This window comes from Quercus robur, chromosome 2 (assembly GCF_932294415.1).
Source record: "Quercus robur chromosome 2, dhQueRobu3.1, whole genome shotgun sequence".
NCBI lineage: Eukaryota > Viridiplantae > Streptophyta > Magnoliopsida > Fagales > Fagaceae > Quercus > Quercus robur.
In genome coordinates, this window is record NC_065535.1 from 7,245,883 (window position 1) to 7,263,752 (window position 17,870).

The window sequence follows — 17,870 nt, forward strand, 5'->3', positions numbered from 1 at the left end:
GTCCAAAATTAGGCCATCATGCATGACTGTGAATTTTGACGATGCAATAAATTTAAGTGAAGCTTCCTTCAAGTGCATCGCATGTAACACATATCCAAGTGGTTTTGTAAAGGCATTCGAATTTCCAGAGCGGGGTTGTTGCAACTTGCAAGACCATTTTTGGTAGGTAAGAACTTTTTTCTTACAATGCCTTTGAATAGACATCTTTTTATATATATATATATATATATATATACTTTTTTCTTACAATGCCTTTGAATAGACCTCTTTTTATATATATATATATATATATATATAAATGATAATAATCTTTGTAGATAATGATAAATGGATGGACGAATGGATGGATTTGTGATATTTTTTTTTAAGTTTGTGTTTGAGATTGCTTAAAAATTCAGTTTTTTATTTATTTTATTATTTAACTTATTTTTGATACTATTTATGAATTATGAGTTCTATTATATTTTTTGATATTATTTATGAGTCTTACTATATCACTTCAATTATCTTTTAACTTTATTTATAATATTTTCAACAAAAAAATTTCAATTGCATCCAAATAAATAATTTCTAACGCTAAATATATAATAGACATTCAAACTTGGGTTCTTTATTAAACTACGCGAGGCTTGGGAGTTGGACTACACGTGAATGAACCCACGTGTAAAACAGAAGAAAAGACAAATGGGAGGCCAGAAGAACAATATATTGGGCAACTATAAATATAGAGGTTAACCGAACAGACCTCTCTCATCTCATCTTTCGGCCAAAGCAATTATTGCGAGAGACATCTCTATCCTCTCTTTCCACCCAAATATCTCATTGTCTTTCCCTCTAAAAGTCCCATATCTAAAATGGACTACTCCTTTCTACAATACTTCAACACAAACCTAGTTGGCCTCCTTGCCATACTTTTCTTTTCCTATGTTATACTAAGAAGATTGAGAGCTCCCAAAGCTCGAAAAGCACCAGAAGCAGCCGGTGGATGGCCTCTAATAGGTCATCTCCGCTTATTAGCAGGAGGTTCTCAACTTCCCCACATGACATTGGGAGCCTTAGCTGACAAGTATGGACCAGCATTCACCATTCGAGTTGGGGTGCACCCAGCTTTGGTGATCAGTACTAGCGAGTTAGCCAAAGAATGCTTCACCACCAATGATGTTTCCCTTTGTTCTCGACCCAAAATAATTAGTGGGAAACATTTTGGTTACAACTATGCCATGTTAGCTTTCACTTCCTATGGTCCTTACTGGCGTGAAATACGCAAGATTACCTCTTTAGAGCTACTCTCAACTCGCAGGCTTGAACTACTCAAAGGTGTCAAAGCCTCGGAGATGGAGACCTCTTTGAAGGAGCTATATAAGTTTTGGGAAGAGAAAAAAAGTGGCAATAAAGACCATGTTTTGGTGGACATGAAGCAATGGTTTGGGGACCTAAGTCTCAATGTGATTCTTAGAATGGTTGCTGGAAAGAGGTACTATGGTACTAGTGCTGCGAGTGATGAGGCTCGGAGGTGTCATGAGGCATTGAGAGAGTTCTTTCATTTGGCTGGGCTTTTTGTGGTTGGGGATGCTATTCCTTACCTTGGGTGGTTGGATTTGGGTGGGTATGAGAAGGCCATGAAGAAAACAGCAAAAGAGTTGGATGGTATAGTTACAGAGTGGTTGGAAGAGCACAAGGAGAAGAAAGCTTCAGGTGAAGCAAAACTAGGAGAGCAAGATTTCATGGATGTCATGTTGTCTATCCTTAATGGAGCTAACCTTGGTGGTTTTGATGCTGATACTGTCACCAAAGCCACATGCTTGGTAAGCACTACTCATCATTTTTTATTTATTTTTGTTATTATTATTTTTAATTTAAAATTTGTGCATAAGCCAAATAAACTTAATAATATTACTAATAAGTTTTGACAATCTTTTGGGTATCAGTTTGGGTAGACAAAAAAAATATTTTTTTCTTTTTGTCACGGTTATTGTATGATATAGACTTCTAAGTTATTTTGGAAACAAATTAGATTCTAGGTGTCTGTTAAACATTTAATATAAAAATTATAAAAAATTATATATTTTGATAATCACTATACAAATAAATTATAGAAGAACTGAGGTGTCTAAACAGACTTTTAATTATTGATTTTTTGTTGCTCTATCTTGACATGGAGATTGCATTTTGCAGAGTATGATTGCAGGAGGCAGTGACTCAACCACAGGTACTTTGACATGGGCTCTTTCACTATTGTTGAACAACCGCCATGTTCTAAGAAAAGCTCAAGAAGAACTGGATATCCATGTGGGGAAAGGAAGACTTGTAAATGAATCCGATATCAATAAGCTGGACTACCTCCAAGCCATTGTTAAAGAGACACTTCGATTATACCCAGCTGCACCACTTCTAGGACTACGTGAATTCGCTGAGGATAGTACCATAGGTGGCTACCATGTTACCAAAGGCACTCGATTAATGGTGAATCTTTGGAAGATTCAAACAGACCCTCGTATATGGTCCGAACCACTTGAGTTCAAGCCAGAGAGATTTCTAACGACCCACAAGGATATCGATCTTAAGGGCCACCATTTTGAGTTCCTTCCATTTGGTAGTGGTAGAAGAGCTTGTCCTGGACTGGCTTTTGGTCTTCAAATGACAAGCTTAGCATTAGCTAGTTTGCTACATGCTTTTGAAATCTCTGCTTCATCAAATGAATTGGTTGATATGACTGGGAGCTTAGGGCTTACAAACTTCAAAGCTACACCACTTGATGTTCTCGTCAAACCACGCTTGCCTTCATTCTTTGATGCATAAAGAATAATCTATCACATCAAATAATAGAGCTATTATGGTTTGGTGAGGGATTGCATCAGAATTTAGTTATGTTTGATTTGTATTGGTTATGGAGTAATAATAATTTAAGAGTCCCATGTGCTTTCTGTTGTACTCCAATTTCTGTTAATGAAATATCAGTTTCCTTTTCAAAAAAAAAAAAAAAAAAAAAAAAAAATATATATATATATATATATATAAATAAGAGGCTTGCTGCTGTAAAACTCATTGCCGAGCATGATGTATGATTCAATAAATTCTTACTCCTTAAAATTTTGCCCTCTTCCTCCTGGCTTTTGTTGCATAATCTCCCCTCCGAAATTATTATAGACTTGCTTATTAGAGGAAATAATATTGTTTTACTCAATTTGAAGCACTAGTAGTTAAGAGTATTAATGTTGCTCATTTTGCACTTCTTGATGTTTTCAACCTAAACATTTAAGATTCAAATATCTTTTATCCCAAATATTAAATATAAAAAATTATTTAAAAAAAACTCAAAATATTAGTGTGGGGCCCAACAATTTATGGGCCAGGCCAACTTATTCATGGGGAGCCCTAAGGCCCAAGCTGAAGAAGGTTATAGTCCAAACTCAATAACGTAAAGTACAAATTGGCCCGGAGAAGCAGCCGAGGACAGTGCAGTCCTCGGCTGACCCAAAGCTCCACCAAGAAGAGGGGCAAAAACGGTATAGGGACAAACTTGAAAGAAAATCTAAAATATCTAGGAAAGGCTGCCCTTACTACCTTCCCCATACATAGCTCTGCACCTAACAGAGCCGTATTCTTTAGCTTTATTAACCACTCCCAACAACTTTGGTCTTAGACTGACGGGACAAGTATCAGTCTTGGAAAGGTCGACTCTACACGTGGACGAAGGAAAGTGAACGCAGGCTAGTATAAAAGAAAAAATAAGTAATCTGGAGGAGGGGCTGGGAAGACTGGCCAAAAAGGAAGGGCCTCCCAATCCACCTCCAAGAGAAAGACTCCAAATGTGAAGACACCTCAATCACATATGAGCACCACAAAAACCCACCGCTGGGTAACCGAGGCCTAGCCTTTCGAACCCACTCTCTACAAATGATATTGTCTGGGCCCATTCATGCGCGAACCCAATACTACTGCAGTTCGTTGCGGAACGTGTCCTTACAATTAGTGTATAGCTTAAATTAAACAAGATTGTAACTTTAAATTATAACTAATTTTATAATTAAATTTTGTCATTTATATATTTCACGACAAAAGATACACACCAGAGGAAAAAAATAAAATAAAAATTGGTTCACTCTTTAAAAAGTGGATCCAAATACCAAAATAATAATAATAATAATAATAATAATAATAATAATAATAAACAATAGTGCCACACATCACAACAGACAACAATTGATTGTCAGTTGCAATTACATGGCTCACTATTTTTATTTTTATTTAACTACTGACAATTTATCAGGTAAAATAATTATAACAAAATGTATGATATTATAAATTTTAAAAAAAGATCCAACTAGGAAATTTTTATGAAAAATTGAAAACAATGTAAAATTTAAAAAAAGTTAACAGCTTTTCATTTTTTATAAAAAAAATTTAAAAGTAGTTTATTAATGTATGAGGATATGTTAGTAAAATCCAAAAAAAGAAAAGAAAAAAAGAAATCTAGTAATGTAGAAGTCACTCTCCGTTATCTACCAAGAAGTCTGGCAAAAAAAAAAAAAAAAATCAACCAAGGACGAACTGATATTGGACAGGTGTCCAAGGTATTATGGAAAATCCTGAAGTGAGTTAACAGACATGTTCAATTATCTCCTTGCTTTTGGTGGGAGCCGCTCAGCCCGTCTATTTGGCGTGTTTTACTGAGTTTTGCAGACAGTATAGAATAATAATTCAATTTTGATGCCCATTGCTGACTTTTGGCTAGTCTGTGATGGTCATGGAATCTGACTTTTGGCTCCCCTTGTTGCTTTGCAAGGTCCTGGACCATGTGTATTGGTGTTGAAGCGAAAGTTGCTATGTCTATGCCGTTTGATGCAGAGTTTACTCTCATTTCTGCTGGTTTTTGGCTTCATAATCTGTTGTGTTATAAAAATTTCTTACTAATTCCTTAAAAAAGAAAAAAAAAGAAGAATATCTTGATTTTGGTGAATTTGTGTCTGTTTGGAAATAATTTATTTAGTATTTTGTTGAAACTTTTTGCTGAATGTTAAAGTATACTTATACTTCCATGAAGGAAAAAAAAAAAAAAAATTTTAAAAAGTTATATATAAAAATTAAAAGTTGAATTTATAAACTCAAGTAAAAAAAACACAAATATGTATCTGAATAGAGATCAATTTCAAATTTTCAATAAAGATTTTTTGTAAAATCAAATCAATCAAATTCAAACTCCACTAAAAATAAAATCCCTAGAATGGATCAAGAAACAAATTCAACAAAATCAAACCCCAGTATCTCCCTTTTCTAATTTTATCTCTTATTTTCTCTCATGCCTAGCCAAGACCCCTCGCCCCTGATCAGGATATGGCGATGAAGATTCTTTCTCCTCATGACACATGCAAACAATCATCGCTGCAAATTATTTATCACAGCATCAAATATATCATTTATCTTGAAACCCTAGGTTCTCTTTCTCTAGGAAGAAAATGAAGGAACATATATATAATAAAAACCAAATTGAATTTCATGGATCTGTGAATATATATATATTTTTTATAACAAATAATAAACATTACAGACAAAATGCGATTAACTTTTCGAAGAATTGGTGTGGCTAGTGCTTTTTGAAAACATTTTCAATGTTTTCATTTGGAGTGAGAGAGAAGGAAGAGAAAAAATAAATTGATTCTTGATCCATTTCTTTGTTGACAAGTCTTAGATGTTTAATTTTTGGTATGAGTTTGGTTGCCAAGAAATTGGAAGTTAAAAAAAAAAAAAAAAAGTTGTAAATTGAGTTTTCTTTTTTAATACATTTTTTAAATATTTTTTCTAGTGTGAATTTTTATTTATTTATTAAAATGTTGATGTAGTTTTTAATGTTAGTTTAATATTTATTATTATTATTATTATTTTATTAATCATGTATATACCAAACCATCATTCGTTAGTCATGCCATCAAGTTCCATCACAAATAAAAATTTGCTAAAACCAAATTGAATATTTTTAAAACAAAAATACCAAAATGAATATTCTTTAAAATATAGGGACAAAAAGCTAATTTGTCAAACTGTAAATTGTGCCATTTCATCTCAAAATTAATTAATGATGAAGAAAATACATTTAAATCTTTTATAACATTTAACATCACAAATAAAAATCTGTTTTTAAAATAATTGGGAAGAGTTGAATTCTAGTCCTCAACATAATTTTTGCTTTATTTGAAATAAGATGTTTTCGTGTCTTTGGATATTATCCGATCTAATTGACTTGACCCTAAATAAATTCTTGAGTCATCATTCAAGAAAGTGACAACGAAGTTCCCTGGTACATTTCACCGACTAACATTCGTAACTTTTTGACCTAAATAATTATGAGTGACAAGCTTTGACAAACATAAGTTAGAAAATCGTTACTCTCAAGTCTTGAGTTGATTTTAGATGTTGGAAATTGGATAAGTACATGCAGACCTACCCGCCTGGGTCCAAATTTAGATGTTGGAAATTGGATATTGGAAATTAACAATATCGATCGAATCTTGAATTCTATTATTTATTGGGAATTGTTAATCCCACAGCCGAAAAGCTCAGATATACGTACCCTTATTACAAACCAACAAAAGTTTGTCTGTGCATCCATTAATTTCAACTCTTTCAGCTGGGTGTTGTAACTAGTAAGAGACATTTGGTATATACATTTAAAAATTAAAAATTGTTGTTTGAAAATATGTGTGGAAATACGTGTAGGTAAAAAAAAGTATGAAAATATATGTAATGTTGTTTAAAAACTGAAAATTATTATTTGAAATGGTGTATCAAACACCCCCTAAGCATCTTTTTGTATATTTTTCATTCTCTATGAATAAGTGCGCGTTTGAGATGAGCCGAATTTTTCAACTTATTTTTATTTTTAGCTGATTTTTGTTACTATTCATAGATTTTATTATACTTTTTACACTATTTATGGATCCAACTATACTATTCAGCTTATTTTTTAACATATTTTCTATACTTTCAGCAAATAATTTTTAATTTCAACTAAATAAGCTGTTGCAAACTCACACCGAGTAAAGGCTAAAGTCTTCTATATTTTTTTGTCGATATACAGTGCAATAATGTCTTGCATTGCCAAAAAGAATTAAGCCACTGTCAAGAGGCTTTGTAGCTTAACTGATGTTGATGCCCATTTTTTAATATCATGGGCCAGCAAACAAAACCCCAAGCCTGGTGGGAAAGCCCAAGAGAGCAGGGAAAGAAAGAAGAATCGGTTAAGTGGCATAAAAAGAGGACTCGTTGCAAAATTCCTCTTGCAGCAGCAGTTGAGAAAACTGGGAGAAAGCAATCTTCAACATGAAGCCCATAAGAAAAAGTAAAAGTGGGCCCATTAAAGGCCCAAAACACATTAAAGAAAGAGGAAGCCCACCAAGAAAAGCCTCTGCAGAATAATCCATGAATTGCAAATAAGCCCAATAAGTTCCAAACCTTGCGTATAAAAGAAGTGGACATTGTTTTAAAGTACATGTTATGCTGTGATTTCAACAGGGGCTTTTCCTCTTTAAAAAAAAGAAAAAAACATGGGCTTTCACAAACAAGAATTCTTTAGCAAGCGTACACCCAAAGATTCAACCCGGTTTCGTTGCAAAGGTCTTTCATTCCATCGTCCAATCAAATGGAAGATGGATTGAAACATGGTGATGGTAGTAACAAGTGTACTATCTAGTTATTTTCCTGTGACCAGAAAGCTGATGTGAAGACTCCGGAAAAAAACACTCAAATGTTCATTAATACTAGCTAGAGATGAGACGTCATCATTCATCACTAGTGAATCAGATAAACCTTCTGCAAATGATTATTTTTATTTTTTACTTTGAAGGATTCAACAAACGATAGTGGACCATGTCCGGCCTTAAAATAACAATTACATAGAAGATGCATTCCTCAGATAGATATTAAACACATCAAAAAGATCAACGATAGTGGACCATGTCCGGCCTTAAAATAACAATTACATAGAAGATGCATTCCTCAGATAGATATTGATCCAGGCAAGTATACAAACATGAAATATGTCAATTGTCAAACTGGGACATATTCTCTTACAAGTTACAAGTAACCAAAAATATCCATCTCCTAAAACAGTTTAAGCTACAATAATGGACTTCCTTTTACCACATCTAAACACCAATATTATAGCTGGATTGATTGCAATATTCATCGTATCCTACTTTATCAACAACAGGTTTGGTTCTGCTAAGAGGAAAAAAGCACCAGAAGCTGCTGGAGGATGGCCTCTAATTGGTCACTTGCACCTATTCACTGGATCCCAGCTCCCCCACATAAGTTTAGGAGCCTTAGCAGAAAAGTATGGACCAGTGTACACAATCCGAATTGGGGTTCATCCAGCTTTGGTGGTTAGTAGTTGGGAAATAGCTAAGGAATGTTTCACCACCAATGATGTGGCCACATGTTCTCGTCCTAAATTCATTGCTGCTAATCACTTGAGTTACAACTATGCCATGTTTGGGTTCAGCCCTTATGGTCCTTTTTGGCGTGACGTGCGCAAAATAATCGCTTTGGAGCTACTCTCAAATCGCCGGCTTGAGTTACTCAAAGATGTTAGAGCCTCAGAGATGGAGACCTCTTTGAAAGAGTTGTACAAGGTCTGGACCGAGAAGAAGGATATTGGGTCAGGTTCTGTTTCTCTAGAGATGAAGCAATGGTTTGGGGACTTGACACTCAACGTGGTTCTTAGAATGGTTGTTGGAAAGCGATTCTTTGGTGCCATGGCTACAAGTGATGAGAAAGAGGCACCTAAGGCTCGTAGGTGTCAAAAGGCTTTTAGGGACTTCTTTCACCTGGTGGGGTTGTCTCTGGTGGGAGATGCTATTCCTTGGCTTGGATGGTTGGATTCATTATTGGGAGGGCATGAAAAGGCCATGAAGAAAACAGCGAAAGAGATGGACTTTTTGGTTACTGAGTGGTTGGAGGAGCACAAGCAGAGGAGAGATTCAGGTGAGGGTAAAGGAAATCAAGATTTCATGGATGTCATGCTTTCAATCCTAGAGGGTGTTGACCTTGCTGGCTTTGATGCTGATACCGTCAACAAAGCCACATGTTTGGTACGTATACCTAATTAAGTAATATAAATTGCTATGTATCTGAATCAATTATTTAGGAATAATTCTAGGGAGAAATCTAATTTCAAATGACCACATCCCACGTATTGATGCGCATTCATGTGATTGTGAGTAGTATCTTTTGTCTATTTTATTTACATAGACTTATCACTTTTAGTTAATCACTGATAATCACATAAATCAACAAATTATAAAATTAAATGTAAAAATTGGTGTGTCTATAATATTGTTGATTATTTAGGAAACTCTACAACTTTTTGGTTTTTTCTTTTTTTTTTTTGAGTAAAAATATTTTCATTTTTCTATATTTGATTGTGGCTTGAAAATGAGAAAAAAAAAGTTTTTGTTAGGAAAACATATCCCAAATGAAAAGAAAAGGCCTAATGGAAAAGTAGAACCTAATTTTGAAATCTACCTGAAAATTTAGGTGGAACTAGTGACTTGTGTTGTATGGTGTCATATAAAAAAATTAAAAAAAATTTCAAATGCCCGTCAACCGTTGGCCTTTGGAGAGAGATATTATCATTTGAAGATTTTTTTAATGATGATTTGAAGTTTATTTGTGATGGTCTGTCAAGTTTGTAATGTTCTAGTAAACATTTTCAACTTTTTTAAGAGTAAGACAACGTTTTCGGCTCAATTGGGCTTGTGTTTCCTTGATCATTGAAAATGTTTTCCATTGATGTGTGTTTTTTACTATAATAAATACTAAAAAATGTGGAATTCGCTTTCCACATAAACAATTGCAGCCTTAGATACCGTGATTTAACAATACTAGCGAGGATAAATTATGTGCACAGGCATATATGTTTTAACAATGACATACATCTTAATTATTTACATCAATTATGTTTGATCAAAATTAATGTAAAAAATTTTAAATAAATTATCTCAGCTAAGTAGATTTGTGTTTAAGAACCATTAATTTTGGTTATGAACAACTACTTTAAATATATATATATAAAATTATACCACGCAGAATATGATAGCAGGAGGCAACGACACAGTCATGGTTACTTTGACCTGGGCACTCTCACTATTATTGAACAATCGCGACGCTTTGAAGAAAGCCCAAGAGGAATTGGACATCAAAGTTGGTAAAGGAAGACTAGTGAATGAAGCAGATATCAATAACTTGTTCTACCTTCAAGCCATTATCAAAGAGGCACTAAGGATATACCCACCTGGACCACTTTCAGGACCAAGAGAGTTCCATGAAGACTGCACCATTGGTGGCTACCATGTCACAAAAGGCACACGTCTAGTGGTCAATTTGTGGAAGATCCAGACAGACCCTAGTGTGTGGTCTGACCCATTAGAGTTCAAGCCAGAGAGATTTCTCACTAGTACTCACAAAGATGTTGATGTGAGGGGTCAAAATTTTGAGCTCATACCCTTTGGTAGTGGTAGAAGAGCTTGCCCTGGGATATCTTTTGGCCTTCAAATGCTGCACTTGACTCTGGCTAGTCTCATACATGCATTTGAAATCTCAACCCCATCAAATGCACCGGTTGATATGACTGCCACCTTTGGATTAACAAACATCAAATCCACACCACTTGATGTGGTTGTGAAACCACGCTTGCCATCAAATCTTTTTGAATAAAGTTTGCTTGTGGAATATACAATTCACATCAAGATCTGCGGAGTATTGCAATTTGATTTGATGAAATGTTGTCTCGGAATTTTTCCAGCTACTTTCCCTTGCATAGTATTTGCTGGTTTGTAGAATATGTTTTAAATGTGTCATTTTAGTCCTAAACTTTTTGGTATTGTGTCAAAATGGTCTCTACCGTTAAGTGATGAATGAAAAGGGTTAACGTGGCTAACAGTGAATTAAAAATAATATAATATGATAATATGACATACTAGAATTGGAGGGTGTAAAACTTAGGTTTTACACAATATTCTTATAGAATTTAATTTCTTAAAAAGATATAATGTGTTAAGTTTCTAATAAAATTAGAGTTACATCAAATCAATTTGAAAAGCATGTGAGATACATCATACAATCAAGAATGTCTTCTAATAAGTTCTATCTGCGCCACTTCATCCTCTACAAATTGTGCATGCATGTCTTGATAAAATGTGAGTGACATTAATTATTTGCTTCCCCTTTTGAGCGCGTTTTGTTGATTCTTTATTTTTTGAATGAACTCTATAAAAGGAGTACTCAAAAATTATTTTTGGGCTAATTATAACTTATTCACATGTGGTTTGGTTAAAATTTGAGTTGCTTACCTGTGGTTTGAAATTTGGACTAAATATGTAATTTTGCTTCCATTTTATGTCACTCTCCTCCAAAACATAAAAAACATAAAAGAACAAAGGAAAACAAGATCAAAAAGTGAGGGTATAGTGAAAATTAAGAACAAGAGCTACCTTCTGAATTCTATAAGACCTGAATGAAATTGTACCCACTCGTTTAGATAAAACTGTACAATGCATTTTGTAGAAATCTATAGTCTGTACTATTGAGTCTATGACTAAAACAAAAAGAAAAGAAAAGGAAAAGAAAGTGAGAAAAAAAAAAAAAAAGGCGCCTTAAATCATTGAACACCACGTTATGGAACAGAACAAAAACTCTAAAATCGAAACACATATGGGTAAAGTAGAGATTAAAAGGCAGCTTTCTTCAAAAGCTTCATGTGGACTGTAGGGTATCAATTCTATCCCAACACATTTCCGTAATTTTGGAATGTGGTTAAAAATTCAGGTGCCCAGAATTGGAGCCTTCCAAACGAGCTTAATGTGTTTGGATCTTTATAGGCTCCATTATTATACTATGGTGTCTATGCATTTAAAGTCCACTAAGAAGCAATTGGAAATATTAAAAATGAGACTAATGTGTGTTCTTAATTTTTACTAAACCCTCACTCTTTGATCTTGTTTTAGCTTGTTCTTTTATGTTTTTTATGTTTTGGGAGGAGGGAGACATAAAATGAGAGCAAAATTACATATATAGTCCCATTTTTAACAGAAGTAGGTTATGAAATCCTAACTGAGCTAACCTCAGGTGGGTAAAATGTCAAATTTCAAATCACGGATAAACAATTTAAATTTCGGCCAAACCACAGGTGACTAAGTTGCAATTAGTCCATTATTTTTTTGATATAGAAGTATAGAACCTCAAAATAAGCTAAAATAAACTCATAAAATGAGTTGTTCATTTGGTTAAAATATTGTTTCTATTCTTTCTACCCCTTTTATTTTAAATGAAGCAAGGACAGGTGGCAATACAAGGTTTAGTCCTTCATGTTATATATATATATATATATATAAAAACCATCTATGTTCCATTCATAGAGTTTACCACTGGATACTGTAAACTGGGTAGTTCTTTCCTCATACTGGAGGTCAGGAGGTGTCGGTCTGGGATACCAATTCTTGGTAAGGCTAGTTGGGTTTACCTTGGGTTAGTAAAGTCTATTTACCTGTAATCCTCGAAATTGGTCTTCTAAGTGTTCTATCTCCTTTTCAATTTCTGAGCAGGTTCTGCTAGAACTGCTAAAAGCTGTATGGGCATGTAAGGTATCTAACCTAGGATCTCTACTGGTTGTAGTAGGATCTGGTGAAGGGTGACTGGTTCCTTCTTCACAAGTTCGTCAAGCTTTTGGGCCACTATGTGTATATATATATTAGAAACACCTTTTTTTTTTTAATATGTAACGTGGCAATACACTTGGCAATTTCAACATAAAAAATATTATTTTAATATCACTGTTAGCCACGTCAACCTTTTTCATCCATCAATTAACGGCAGAGATCATTTGGACACAATGCTAAAAAATTTGGGACTAAATTGACACATTTAAAATGTTAAGGATCAAATCAATACATAGCATAAAAAAAGTTAAGGACTAAACTTGTAGTTTACCCATTTAATTTTTTACCACTCTTCAAACACACTCTCTTAGACCAATAGTTTGATCGGATTGTATACACAACGCAAGCTTTAATTCCTTTGATTGCTAAAGTTTCATAGATAAATTATTTGTACCACTTAAGGAGTGAGAGTGAAATCTTACTATAAATTTCTACTCTTTATCACAACGGATAATTAAGCAAACTGCATGAGCATCTCTATCCAAAAAAAGAAGCCAAACTGAGCATATTCTACAAACCATCAAATACTATGCAAGGGAAAGTAGCTAGAAAAATTCCGAGACAATATTTCATCAAATCAAATTGCAATACTCCGCAGATCTTGATGTGAATTGTATATTCCACAAGCAAACTTTATTCAAAAAGATTTGATGGCAAGCGTGGTTTCACAACCACATCAAGTGGTGTGGATTTGATGTTTGTTAATCCAAAGGTGGCAGACATATCAACCGGTGCATTTGATGGGGTTGAGATTTCAAATGCATGTATGAGACTAGCTAGAGTCAAGTGCAGCATTTGAAGGCCAAAAGATATCCCAGGGCAAGCTCTTCTACCACTACCAAAGGGTATGAGCTCAAAATTTTGACCCCTCACATCAACATCTTTGTGAGTACTAGTGAGAAATCTCTCTGGCTTGAACTCTAATGGGTCAGACCACACACTAGGGTCTGTCTGGATCTTCCACAAATTGACCACTAGACGTGTGCCTTTTGTGACATGGTAGCCACCAATGGTGCAGTCTTCATGGAACTCTCTTGGTACAAGTGTTCCAGGTGGGTATAGCCTTAGTGCCTCCTTGATAATGGCTTTAAGGTAGAACAAGTTATTGATATCTGCTTCATTCACTAGTCTTCCTTTACCAACTTTGATGTCCAACTCCTCTTGGGCTTTCTTCAAAGTGAGGCGATTGTTCAATAATAGTGAGAGTGCCCAGGTCAAGGTAACCATGGTTGTGTCGTTGCCTCCTGCTATCATATTCTGCATGGTGTAATTTAAAAAAATAAAATAGTTGTTCATAACCAAAATTAATGGTTCTTATAACACAAATCTACCTAGCTGATATCATTTTTTTGTATTTTATAAATTAATTTTGATTAAACATAATTGATATAAATAATTAAGATTACTGATGTTTAAACATGCTTGTGCACATCATTATCCTCGCTAGTATTGTTAAATCACGAGTATCAAAGGCTTCAATTGTTTATGTGGAAAACGAATTGCACACTACTCCAGTATTTATTATAGTAAAAAACACATATCAATGGAACACAATTTTCAATGATCAAGGAAAAAACAAACCCAATTCAGCTGAAAATTAAACGTTGTCTATACTATAAAAAATTGGAGATGTTTACTAGAACATTACTAACTTGACAGATCATCACAAATAAACTACACATCACCATTAAAAAAATCTTTAAATGATAATTTCTCTCTATTTACTTCTCTCTCTCTCTCTCTCTCTCTCTCTCTCTCCAAAGGCCAAAGGTTGACAGGCATTCGAAATTTTACTCTTTTTTTTCTTAACAAAAACAATTTGTTTTCACATTTCAGGCCACAACCAAATTTAGAAAAATGAAAATATTTTTATTCAAAAGAAACCATAAAGAAACCAAAAAGTATTAGAACTTCCTAAATAATCAATAATATTACAGATATACCCATTTTTACATCAAATTTTAGAATTTAATGATTTGTGTGATTGTAAGTAATCAATCAAAAGTAATGGGTCCATATAAATAAAATAGACAATAGGTGTCTACTTCTCACCATCCATCAACATTATGGGCAACACTACTTGTAACTTAGGGTGGTCATAGGACCATCTTAACTTGCCAAAAAATGTATATATATACTTGCAAATATACACACACACACTAAATTAACCTATTTGGTCCACCCTAATAAAAATGACCACACTGACTTGAAAATTATAAGAATTTTGGTTCAGTAAAAATAAAAGTGATGCTAGATTCACAATATTTTTATAATAATTTTACAATAAATCTTATGTAATAAGCAGAAAACAATTACTAATTCTGATTTTGGCTCAATATTGACATTAGTTTTTAACTCACTAATCACAAATTATTGCATAAGATTTGTTTTGAAAATGTTGTAGATGTAATATTACTCCAAAAATAATTTTGTCCCCCACAAACATAATCCTCAACCCCTTTACCCCCCACCCTCCCCCCACCCCCCACAAAAAAATCCTTAAATAACCCAAAAAAAAAAAAAAAAAAAAAAGCACAAATAACAACAAAAATAATCCCCGCGGGGGGAGACTAGACTAAAAAAAAATGAGTTAACAAATTATTCAACAAAAAACCTATTCAAAAACAAAAATAAAAATAATTATTCCAATTTGTAACTCTTTCAGCCTATTACATAAAAATAATCTCTAATTTCATTTTTCTTTGAAAAAGAGACTCAAGAATAATATTTTAGTTCATGAGTTTTCCTTGGGAGTGCTGGCAATTATGTCCTTTTTAGGTTTACAGTTGCAATTATTTTGTTTTCCTTAATGACTTAGCTCGTAGTTATAACAAATATCATCAGTTTTTCTTTCTCTTTTCTATTGATATTTTAATTCTCTTATTTTATTACTCTCATTTCAGCATTTTCAATTCCCACTTCCCACTTTATTTCTTATCTGTCAATTTTTTTCTTTTACTCTTTGTTAGTAGAAATAACTTGTAATACTTTTTTTTTTTTTTTTTGTGACATCGATATATTTAAGTTATCTCTTTATTAAATTTTGTATAATTTAAGTTTTTTTTAATGATTATCTTAAAAAATATTCTTATAGCCACCACTTGTCAACATGTTAAGGGATGTGGACCATGTTGTCATGTGGGATTAGATCTCTCCCTAGAATCATTCATAAACAATTGATTGGGATACAATTAGCATTTTATATTAGTTAGGTATACGTACCAAACACGTGGCTTTGTTGACGGTATCAGCATCAAAGCCAGCAAGGTCAACACCCTCAAGGATTGAAAGCATGACATCCATGAAGTCTTGATGCCCTTTACCCTCACCTGAAGCTCTCCTCTGCTTGTGCTCCTCCAACCACTCAGTAACCAAAAAGTCCATCTCTTTCGCTGTTTTCTTCATGGCCTTTTCATGCCCTCCCAATAATGAATCCAACCATCCAAGCCAAGGAATAGCATCTCCCACAAGAGACAAACCCACCAAGTGAAAGAAGTCCCTAAAAGCCTTTTGACACTGACGAGCCTTAGGTGCCTCTTTCTCATCACTTGTATCCATGGCACCGATGAATCGCTTCCCAACAACCATTCTAAGAACAACGTTGAGTGTCAAGTACCCAAACCATTGCTTCATCTCTAGAGAAACATAACCTGACCCAATATCCTTCTTCTCTGTCCAGACCTTGTACAGCTTTTTCAAAGAGGTCTCCATCTCCGAGGCTCTAACATCTTTGAGTAACTCAAGCCGGCGATTTGAGAGTAGCTCCAAAGCTGTTATCTTGCGCATGTTACGCCAAAAAGGACCATAAGGGCTGAACCCCAACATGGCATAGTTGTAAGTCAAGTGATTAGCACCAATGAATTTGGCACGAGAACATGTGGCCACATCATTGGTAGTGAAACATTCCTTAGCTAATTCCCAACTACTAATCACCAAAGCTGGATGAACCCCAATTCGGATTGTGTACACTGGTCCATACTTTTCTGCTAAGGCTCCTAAACTTATGTGGGGGAGCTGGGATCCAGTGAATAGGTGCAAGTGACCAATTAGAGGCCATCCTCCAGCAGCTTCTGGTGCTTTTTTCCTCTTAGCAGAACCAAACCTGTTGTTGATAAAGTAGAAAACGATGAATATGGCAAGCAATCCAGCTATAATATTGGTGTTTAGATGTTGTAAAAGGAAGTCCATTATCGTAGCTTAAAGTACTGTTTTAGGAGATGGATATTCTTGGTTACTTCTTATAAGAGACTAATACGTGCGCGTTTTCTCTCTCTTTTTTTTTTTTTTAGTCTCAAAATCACTGTTTATGAACCATATATAAACTGTTCACATACTGTATATATATACTATTTACGCATTTAAAAATATTAAAAATGGACCTTATAGTATTATTTACATATTTAAAAATTATTTTATTACAGTATTTTCAGTTTTCAGTTTCAGAAAAAATAAGTTGTATTCAAACAGATCTTATAATACCGTTTTTAACATATTTGTATACTTGCCTAGATCAATATCTATCTGAGGAATGCATCTTCTATGTAATTGTTATTTTAAGGCCGGACATTTGATCTTAGCCAAAAGGCCGAGAAAAGTATATTTTAAGGCCGGACATAGCCCACTATTGTTGATCTTTTTGATGTGTTTAATGTATCTTTTTTCATACCCTTAAACGATAGGATAGGATTTAGTAAATCATTTGTTGAATCCTTCAAAAATAAAAATATAAAAATCATTTGCAGAAGGTTTATGTGATTCAGTAGTGACGAATGATGATGTCTCATCTTTAGTATTAATGAACATTATGTGTTTTTTGACTTTTTCCGGAGTCTTCACATGAGCTTCTGCCTTCTGGTCACAGGAAAATTATTAGATAGTACACTTGTTACTACCATGGTTTTCAATCCATCTTCCATTTGACTGGAAGATGAAAGGCCTTTGCAACGAAATCAGGTTAAATCTTTGCGTGTGCTCTTGTTAGAAAATTCTTATTCTTCTTGTAAAAGCCCATGTTGAAATCTTACACGCTATGACTACAACAGGTGCACGCATTTTCCCTTTTTTTTTTCTTTTTTTTTTTTTAAATTAAAATTTTCCATTTTTTTTCTCTTTGTTGTCATTTGACACGTTTATAGAGGTTGAGTCATTGCGAGATGACAA

General features: G+C 34.0%; 3 protein-coding genes across 3 annotated transcripts; 2 read left to right on the forward strand and 1 right to left on the reverse strand.

Moving 5' to 3' along the window:
* Positions 1-751: 751 nt before the first annotated feature.
* Positions 752-3,090, forward strand: LOC126712129 (cytochrome P450 CYP82D47-like). Its single transcript, XM_050411344.1, has 2 exons — positions 752-1,805; positions 2,176-3,090. The coding sequence occupies exons 1-2, from the start codon at positions 855-857 to the stop codon at positions 2,797-2,799; spliced, it is 1,575 nt and encodes a 524-aa protein (XP_050267301.1). The 5' UTR covers positions 752-854; the 3' UTR covers positions 2,800-3,090.
* Positions 3,091-7,980: 4,890 nt separating this feature from the next.
* On the forward strand, positions 7,981-10,866 carry LOC126712130 (cytochrome P450 CYP82D47-like). Its single transcript, XM_050411345.1, has 2 exons — positions 7,981-9,086; positions 10,084-10,866. Exons 1-2 carry the CDS (start codon positions 8,121-8,123, stop codon positions 10,708-10,710), a joined length of 1,593 nt encoding a protein of 530 aa, XP_050267302.1. The 5' UTR covers positions 7,981-8,120; the 3' UTR covers positions 10,711-10,866.
* A 2,249-nt stretch (positions 10,867-13,115) lies between these two features.
* Positions 13,116-16,998, reverse strand: LOC126712131 (cytochrome P450 CYP82D47-like). The gene is made up of 2 exons (XM_050411346.1): positions 15,933-16,998; positions 13,116-13,967 (listed from the first exon to the last, which is right to left on the reverse strand). The coding sequence occupies exons 1-2, from the start codon at positions 16,896-16,898 to the stop codon at positions 13,344-13,346; spliced, it is 1,590 nt and encodes a 529-aa protein (XP_050267303.1). The 5' UTR covers positions 16,899-16,998; the 3' UTR covers positions 13,116-13,343.
* Between the last annotated feature and the right edge of the window lie 872 nt (positions 16,999-17,870).

Bases quoted from the DNA above. Each gene is read 5' to 3' on its own strand.
- LOC126712129 (XM_050411344.1), top strand. From the start codon at position 855: ATGGACTACTCCTTTCTACAATACTTCAACACAAACCTAGTTGGCCTC. The intron at 1,806-2,175 runs GTAAGCACTACT...TGCATTTTGCAG, and splicing joins TCACCAAAGCCACATGCTTG to AGTATGATTGCAGGAGGCAG.
- LOC126712130 (XM_050411345.1), top strand. From the start codon at position 8,121: ATGGACTTCCTTTTACCACATCTAAACACCAATATTATAGCTGGATTG. The intron at 9,087-10,083 runs GTACGTATACCT...TATACCACGCAG, and splicing joins TCAACAAAGCCACATGTTTG to AATATGATAGCAGGAGGCAA.
- LOC126712131 (XM_050411346.1), bottom strand. From the start codon at position 16,898: ATGGACTTCCTTTTACAACATCTAAACACCAATATTATAGCTGGATTG. The intron at 13,968-15,932 runs GTACGTATACCT...TACACCATGCAG, and splicing joins TCAACAAAGCCACGTGTTTG to AATATGATAGCAGGAGGCAA.